This window comes from Prunus dulcis, chromosome 1 (assembly GCF_902201215.1).
Source record: "Prunus dulcis chromosome 1, ALMONDv2, whole genome shotgun sequence".
Classification (NCBI taxonomy): Eukaryota; Viridiplantae; Streptophyta; class Magnoliopsida; order Rosales; family Rosaceae; genus Prunus; species Prunus dulcis.
The window spans coordinates 4,825,849-4,834,774 of record NC_047650.1 but is presented as its reverse complement, the minus strand read 5'-3'; the positions used below and the strand labels follow the sequence as shown (position 1 = coordinate 4,834,774).

The following is an 8,926-nucleotide window of genomic DNA, read 5'->3' as shown; positions in this document are numbered from 1 at the left end:
ACAGAATGGGAGATCAATCATTGAATGATAGCTTGATTGTTTACATTGAGACAAATATTTTTGCTTGTATTGAATTGTAACTTGAATTATTGGTTTTGTCATGAATTATGAATGTAAATACTATCTTTTTATTTTTTTTAGTATTATTTTCTTCGTAGAAAAATTTAAAAACTTTTACACTCTAACCCCTTGATCACAAAATTCTAAATCCGCCCCTGGTCATGACAAAGCCAAATGAATCTTCGAGATCTATAGAAACTGTACGGACCTATTAACCTCTCTCTGCTCCATATTGTCATTTGAATCTTGTCAATCTTTCAAGTGGTTTGCTGTATTCAAAGCCAAATACCAATAGAATTAAGTTTTCCGGCAAGAAAGACGATAATTGGTGCTAAGGAAGAATGACAAGGGCATATATAAAATTGCTAACCCTATTTGGCTGATATAATATTATTATGGTTAATTATAATAAAGTACGTGCGACGTGATGAGACACTTTTTAAAGAGATCCCGTGAATCGGATTCGTACGCAATATAAAAAATATTTGTGGCTCTTTTAGATTATTAAAATAAAATGTATACGGATAATAGAAGAAAAATAAAAAATGAGTTTGTTGGTAATTGCCGATTGGGGTTGGGCAGTTTGCTTTAAAATAAGAAACAATGCCCCTGCCATTACATTGTTGGTGCATTCTGCATGGCTTCGATTGCTTGGGTGCTCAAAGTGGAGGAGCCAACAAAAGGGCACTAACATATGTTCCAATTGGACAACTTGCAAAATTGAAGCGACAGTCACCGTCAATTTTACATATGACCAAAAGTCATGTAAATCCAATTAGAGTGGTTATTGACAAGCCTCCATCAATTTAATCCTTGTTTACATAATATGCAAAGGTCATTCATTTGTCATCACTATGCTCTCCTTAAGCTCAGGCTTTAGTTTTAGAGAGAGGGAAAAGAGAAGAGGGAAGAAGATAGTGGCCACACGAAGCGAAGAGGAAAGAAGACGGTGGTCAGGCGAAAGAAAAGAAAGTTAGTGTTAAGAACGCATGGATAGAACTTGTCTCTAAAAACCAGCTTGTAAGGGAAGGAGGCTCATGAGACCTTAAACCACTCTGAAATACGCTATTTTTCCAATATGGGAGCTTGAGTCCTAACATTCCACCATACTTCCATACCCAAGACATAACACCGATCATCTTAATTCAATCTATAGGTGGCGTGGTAAAACCATGCTCTGATACCAAATGTTAAGAACCCATGGGTAGAACTTGCCCTTGAAAACTGACTTGTAAGGAAAAGGTGCCCATGAGCTCTTAAACCACCCTAGGATATGCTATTTTTTCAATGTTGGATCTTGAGTCCTAATAGTTAGGGCCCTTTCAGTTCAAGATTTAGGAGGTTGGGAATGGGTTTCAAAAACTCATGTTATTTTTAAATATCACTTTGGACTCTTAAAATACCCTTCATATTAATAATAAAAATTCAAGAGTATTGTTGGAAAACTAAACAACTATTCATTCCTAATATTGCACTAATCAAATATGGGAATGAGAGAAATTGATATTTCCTAGTCTCATTTTCTAGTTCCCAAATATAAGCACTACAAGAAAATAGGCCTTAGTTGATGCTTTTTACAAAACCATCACCTATTCTATGAAGCTTCGAAGCTTTTTAATAAGTGTCAACTACATACCAGGTTTTCATGACGTACAAGAAATGTCAACTATATATTACTTTCCTTGACATTTTATAAAGAACGTTAACTCTATATCACTTTTCCCTCACATTTTATAAAGAATGTACGTCAATTAAAACCCTTATATAGTTGACACTTTCTAAACCACCCCCAACACACACCCCCCTCCCCTCTCTCCTCTTCTGAGGAAAAGATAAAAAGAGAAAAAACAAAAGCTGACACTTTATAAACAGAATAGTCTCACACACACACACACAGACAGAGGAGAAAAAGCTGGTAGGGTTTTAGATCCAAAATTCACTAACTATGTTAAGGTAGGGTTCTCTTTCAGATTTCACCCTGACGATGTCCTTGCTTTTTTTCTCATTATTGATACCTTAGAATGTATGATGCAATCCTTTTGTCTGATAAATGTACACATGAATGTTTGCAGGTTAGGGAATATGGAGGTTTTCGTAGAGAAGGTGCCGACATTCATGTAGATGTTTTTCTGTAATCCTTTATATATGCTTTAATAGGAGAAAATCTTGAAGATTGAATATATGAGATGGAGAAATAGAATAATCTCTTTTCACTTTGGCAATATCTAATTGTCTTTAGGTCACCAACAAACTCAAGTGTAAAAACTCAAATGGGTTTCATTGGTTTTGTGTATTTGGATCGTTTTTCTGATCGGATATTTTGGGCTCTGTTATAGGTTGCTTGTTTGCCATTAATTTTGGCTATTTCTATGAACCCTATAATTTCGTACAAGAAATTCAAAAGCGAATGAAGATTTGACTAAATTTTCAAGAATTTATGTAAAGGTTAGTGGGTTTGATACCAATATTAATCCTGTCACGGTTCTTGAATATTCATGTCAATGACTTTGCTTGAGAAATCTTGTACTTAATAATTTCTTTCTGTTTAGATGTTAGAAGAAGATATTTGCCTATATATATATATATATATATATTCTTCCTTCTGGATGGTGCTTAGGACTTATAAGTTTTGGGAATTACTCATAACTTTATTTTCGCCTGGGTATGAATTTTTTTCCATTTCGCAGGAATTGTCCATCAAATTCATATAAATTTGAAGATAGCACAAGCATGTACCTTTAGACACTTTTGAAAGATACAAGGAGAAGCACATACGCGATTCTCAGCCAACCAATTTCATTGTAGGTGATGACTTGCTAGTTATTAATTGTTGTAGGTTTTGATAACTCATTGATCCATATATGTTAATGTTTTGACAAATTGGTATGACTAGGGAGGCTCCAACCAAAGCACGACTTGGACTTGTACTGTTATGGGGAAAGTAAAGCTTCTAAGTGTCAAGTTTTTTCTAAATCGACAACTACTTACGCGGTACTAGAGAGCTTAGTTCATTTTAGTACGTTTATTTTAAATGTATTCATATTGTAATTTCAATACTATTTAAGTATATAGTTGTTGTATTTTAAATTATTGTACATATAATTGTATTATTCTAGTGGATGTATAATTTCTTTTTTGCTTTATATGTATTCTTTTAATGTTAAAGTCTTTCTTAAGTCTTTCTTTACAGTTTTTGTTGTCAAGAAGCAGTATTTATATTTTTATATTTTTTATATTAGTGTTAAGTTTCTTTACGGCTAAAATCCATCAACAAAGAGCTTATCAATGTTAGGGGTGGGCACTCAAACCGGCAAACCGGAAATCCGAGCCGAACCACACCGAACCAAACCGAAAAAAAACCGAGTTGACCAAAAAGTCAAAAACCGGTCAAAAACCGAACCGGACCGGTTTGGACCGGTTTCGAATCCGGTTCCATGTCTTTCAAAACCGAACCGGGCCTAACCGAACCGATGAAACTAAAAAAATATATAATTTCAATATATATTTATATTTAATGCTATACTTTTAATTTCACTAAAAAAAACCTAATATTTATCCAAGTTCAATGTCAAAATATCTCTCTTTTCTCACTTTAATATTTATTTTTTATATGACATTGAATAATTTGTTAATTTTCAAGTAAAAAAATAATATTTCAGTTGAGAATTGTATTACAAAACAATTTAAAAAAATAATTTTTATAATCCGGTTCAAAACCGAACCGGAACCGGAACCGGACCGAAACCGGTTCAAACCGAACCGGACAGTTTTTGAAATTTTTTTATTAAAACCGAACCGAACCAAACCGCATAAATAGTACCGGATCGGTTCTAATTTGAGGCAAAAATCGGTCCAAACCGAACCGTGCCCACCCCTAATCAATGTCAAGAAATATGTAAGTTGATAGTTAGAGAGCGTCAAGGATGACCATAAGTTGACGGTTTCTGCAATCCCGTGAGAGTTTTCATCTGTCAGGGAAAACGTTTTCTCGATAAGACAAAAAGCGATAAGTATGTGGGTACCCTTTTTCTGACAATATTCGTGACGCTTTTTTGGCCGTCAAGTAAATAGATTCTTGACACTTTTTAACCGTCACTAAAGGCAGTTGTTCTTGTAATATAAGAATAAATATCCTTCATTATTCCCATCTTGTAGGGTGGGTTGATTCAATGTGGGGAGGAGTATGGTCTCTCTTTAAGCCTAATTAATAGGACAAAGATGCGAGGAACATAAAGTGGTATTGAAATGACCACATCCCATGGGCAACTTTGTCCCCCTCCATTTCCTCTCTAGTCATTAGAGCAAATAACCGATGAATATTTAAAGTACTTAAAGTTATTTCTCCTCCATGTAATATTAATATATATTTTTTATCTTAAAAAAAGCCTCATAAATACCAAATCGATAATATGTAACCAAGTCCACTTGAGTTTTAAAAACTATTTTCCGATTTAGTTAATTTCATTTTAAGATTGGGTTGCAGTTAGTGGGTGTTTATAAATATGGTTCTCGAGTCATAAGCTTTAACTATGCTTGGCTCCTGTGTGTATATAAATATTGATCTTCAGTAGCTATGGCATATTGGCATGCAGAATATGACTTTGAAATCAGCCCCACACCATATCATGTGAAAGTACAACAAATCAAAGATAATGCGCACATTTTTAATTAGTTATCTTCAATTTCCTGATGCGCACAGGGAAACATCACACTTACTAGAACAGTTCCTGATGCTCCGCTACATAAACCCCACACCACTGCGAATATGGCCAGGCCATTTCTCTCCAAGTAAAGAGAGATGAAGAACTTTGCTGTTCTTGGTCATAAACTAGAGATGCTTTCTAGCTATTCATGCAACAAACTGGCCTGCTTCTCCCAATCTTTTAAAGCTCAAATTCGATCAATTTTTCGTGTCTTGCTCTTTCATGCCAACCCTTTCTATGTCCAGCTTGTTTATTTTGTGATGCTCTCTCTGTTGGGTTATTTGGCTTTGATATTCACAAAGCCAAGAACTACTAGGCCCAAGGACGTTGATGTGTTCTTCACATCTGTGTCTGCCACAACAGTCTCAAGCATGTCAGTAGTGGAAATGGAGGTCTTTTCAAACACCCATCTAATTATTTTGACCATTTTGATGTTATTGGGTGGGGAGGTTTTCACTTCCATGCTTGGACTTCTATTTACAAAGTCCAAAATTATTCCCAAGTTTCATGATCATCAAATAGACAGCAGAATTGATGTAGTCAATACCAAAAACCATTTCCCAGACTCTAATGCTGATCAAATTGAGTTGGGTTTGGCTACTCATTCACATTTAGAGAATGAGAAACCGCAAATTATTAATCACATGGATGGTATGAACAACAACAACAAGTATAATTCTATTAGGTTTTTGGGTTATGTAGTTTTGGGCTATCTTTTAGTGGTTCATATAGGTGGATCTATTTTAGTTTCCTTGTACTTCACCCTTGTCCCAAGTGCAAGACATGTACTCGAAAAAAAAGGCATTGAAATCCCAACATTTGCTGTTTTCACCACAGTTTCCACCTTTTCAAATTGCGGTTTTGTCCCCACAAACGAAAATATGATAGTTTTCAAGAACAACTCAGGTCTTTTGCTTCTTCTCCTTCCTCAAGTCCTTCTTGGCAACACTTTATATCCAGCATGCCTAAGATTTCTGATCTGGATTTTGGAGAAAATTACCAAGAGGGTGGAATTTAGTTACATGTTGAAGAATTATAAAGACATGGGCTACAGCCATATGCTATCTAGTCTTCGTTCTTTTCTTCTGGCCATTACTGTCTTGGGCTTCATAGTAGTTCAGGTTACACTATTTTGTGCCATGGAGTGGAAATCTGTAGCCATGGATGGTCTGACTGCCTATCAGAAATTTGTGGCCTCAATCTTTCAGACCATGAATTCGAGACATGCCGGTGAATCCGTTATTGATCTCTCTGTTATCTCTCCTGCAATCTTAGTGCTCTTTGTGGTGATGATGTGAGTCTTTGTCTCTGTCTCCGTCTCTTAAATCTACTAGCATTCATTAAAATCTTTATCAAATTTTGTTAATCAAGTGAGGTTATTTTCTCAATAATTTTTTCTCGATATTTTCAAATTTGGACTATTAACGAAATTTCCACAATATGCTAAGATTGATGAAAGAAAAAAAGATAGTGGCACAGTCACAAATAATTTAGTGAGTAAATTTGATGACAGTAGCATTACTGCTTATGATCATTTGTATCAATATACCTTTCTGGTGCCTTGTGATTTCATTTCATCTCCTCTTCTCTCCGGCCGTATATCATTTTCTATTTGCTCTCATCAATTCCTATAACTAAATCCATCTTTGTGACTGCGCAAACCTATTTCTGCCCAGAAAATTGGACTACTTTTGAATATAAGTTTATGCACTTTCCTTGCTAGAATCTCTTCTCTTATATATATTTCTAGAATAAATTAGAAAGAATTTCTCTCTTATTCTCATTACCAGAGTCCATGACTTCATGATCAAACATCCTAAATCTTTGACTTGTTTGCACTGTACCCTAATCTTTATTATACTGAGTGGCTATATTCTTGCCAAAAGAAAGCATGCATGACTTTCAATGTATGAAAGTGTCTCTTTGATGAGATTTTGCATTTGTTATTTGACCCCACCCTTTTGGTGTTCATGCAAGTTGGGGTTCCTTATTCTTGTAAGTATAAAAGGAATAAAGTCAATCAAATATGGAGCTGATGCCCTTATATACAACAATTTAGGCAATTGGCCGAACCATCCGTATACCCTTATTTCCAACTTTAAGTATATATTACAAGTGCTTGTAGCTGAAGTGGTTAAGAGCATTAAGGTTCTAGGTTCGATTTCCCTCTCTTCCAATATCAATTGTATTAAAAAAAATTAAGTATATATTTTCGGGAAGAAGTATATATAAAAAAAGAATAAATAAATTGCATATTGTGGTTGTGAATTTTAGTAACTTCTTTAATACAATTCAGGTATCTTCCACCATATACTACATTTCTTCCAACAACTAGCGATTGCGAAGACTCTGACTCAGCAAAGGGCATTCCAAACCCAAGAAAGACTTTGGTGGAGTCTCTAATATTTTCACAACTGTCTTATTTAGCAATGTTTATCATTCTCATTTGCATCACAGAAAGGGAAAAGATGAAGGAAGACCCCCTCAACTTTAGTGTTCTTAACGTCATTATAGAAGTAATTAGGTAAGTATATACGTAATTACATGCTTTATTAATTGTGTTCAACTTACTGTATTTAGTTCTCTGCCTTCAGCAAGTACACTAGTGTTTTCACCTAGGGGCCTTAGAAACTCACAGACGGCCCTGGCAGTAGGAAACACTAACGCTCCGTTTGGATGAAATGATTCTAATCTAAGGATTTAGATGACATTACAAGGTTAAGTTGTAAGATTACACACTGCTACAATCCATGCCAAGATTTTGAAAGCAAACGAAGAAAACAATGGATTTCAACTGACTCATTGCATATATAGGCATCTCAAATCTATTACAAATGTACTAGTCTGATGTTTTCTAGCTTTATATCAAGTTTAATTAGCCTTGTTTTCAAATACAAACCGTTTCTTTCAAATACCGCTGTCCAAATGGAGCCCAATGTAATTAGCAAAAACTGCGTTTGATTTGTAGTGCATATGGGAATGTTGGGTTCTCAACTGGCTACAGCTGCAAGCGTCGACTGAAACATGAAGGTGATTGCAAAGACGCATGGTCTGGATTTTCCGGAAGGTGGAGTACCCAAGGAAAGTTTATACTCATTACTGTCATGTTCTTTGGGAGGCTAAAGAGTTTCAGTACTAAACATGGCAAAGCTTGGAAGCTATCTTGATTCTTAATTAACTGATCGTTTAGGTTTTCATACATAACATCTTGTACATACGTCTGCAAGCGAGTTGCATGTAGTTGTTAGATTCCTGCAAATTAGCATATCAATGGTGTGTTTCAAATAGATGTAATGAGAGCTCTTCCCAATATCACGTAATGTACAATAAAGTGTTTGGAGACAAGTACGATCTTCTTGGGCTTCTTTAAGAGCTACTATCATTAATGTTGTGGTATTAAACTAATTGGGCTGATTGGGCTTTACTATCTAAAAGTGGATATATACTTTTGACTTAAAAAACAACCTACATCAAATATGTTCTTTCTTATACAAGCTATTTTTAGACGGGAAATACTAGCAACCTTCTCTCTAACTTTCTTTTTTGAACCTTCTCCTTTTGTTGTTTGACATGTGTCATTCTTCTTACACATAAAACAAGCTAATTTTTCTTTTCCAAATGTACCCTTATTGAGTATTTTTATTCAAAAAATATTTCAACTTTTTTATTACTCTCTCTCACTATCACGCTCTCTCTCTCTCTCTCTCTCTCTCTTGCACCCAGACTCATCTTCATAACCCACCACTCCACCCAGACCCATCCTCACACTTGGACTCCATTGATTAAGCAAACTGACTCCTTTGCTTTGGCAAAGTCAACAAATGAAACTCCACAGCACCTCTTGAGTCTTTGCAAGCCTGCTGCTTTTGCAGAAAAAAAAATTTCCAGGTCCCTCCCCTTAACCCAAATTCAAAACCATTTGGAAGACCTCACCGGCCCTTCCTCCCTTCTCCATTGTCCCTGCCCTCATACCCCACCCACCCTCCCTGCAATTTCTCACCACACCCACCCCCACCCCAATCTCTATGTATCGGTTCTAGCCCACCATCCTCCCTGAATTTTGGGTTTTTGCAAAATAACAAAATACAAAGATGACAAAATCATCATATTCATATTTTTGTGCAGAGATGCGTGAAGAAGGAGGTATTGTAAAATAAAATAAA

General features: G+C 35.5%; 2 protein-coding genes across 2 annotated transcripts in view; both read left to right on the top strand.

The window, feature by feature from the left end:
* Nucleotides 1-2,195, top strand: part of LOC117626569 (zinc finger MYM-type protein 1-like) — a 4,379-nt gene extending 2,184 nt beyond the window's left edge. The window contains exon 3 of the mRNA XM_034358350.1: nt 2,133-2,195. Within this exon, the coding sequence (XP_034214241.1) occupies nt 2,133-2,195 (63 nt within the window). The remainder of the gene's footprint in view (nt 1-2,132) is intronic.
* A 2,765-nt stretch (nt 2,196-4,960) lies between these two features.
* On the top strand, nt 4,961-7,930 carry LOC117614484 (probable cation transporter HKT6). The gene is made up of 3 exons (XM_034343307.1): nt 4,961-6,057; nt 7,060-7,287; nt 7,732-7,930. The coding sequence occupies exons 1-3, from the start codon at nt 5,024-5,026 to the stop codon at nt 7,928-7,930; spliced, it is 1,461 nt and encodes a 486-aa protein (XP_034199198.1). The 5' UTR covers nt 4,961-5,023.
* Nucleotides 7,931-8,926: the final 996 nt, after the last annotated feature.

Coding starts and splice junctions, on each gene's coding strand:
- LOC117614484 (XM_034343307.1), top strand. CDS start 5,024: ATGCTCTCTCTGTTGGGTTATTTGGCTTTGATATTCACAAAGCCAAGA. Junction 6,058..7,059: donor GTGCTCTTTGTGGTGATGAT/GTGAGTCTTTGT, acceptor AATACAATTCAG/GTATCTTCCACCATATACTA. Junction 7,288..7,731: donor GTCATTATAGAAGTAATTAG/GTAAGTATATAC, acceptor TTTGATTTGTAG/TGCATATGGGAATGTTGGGT.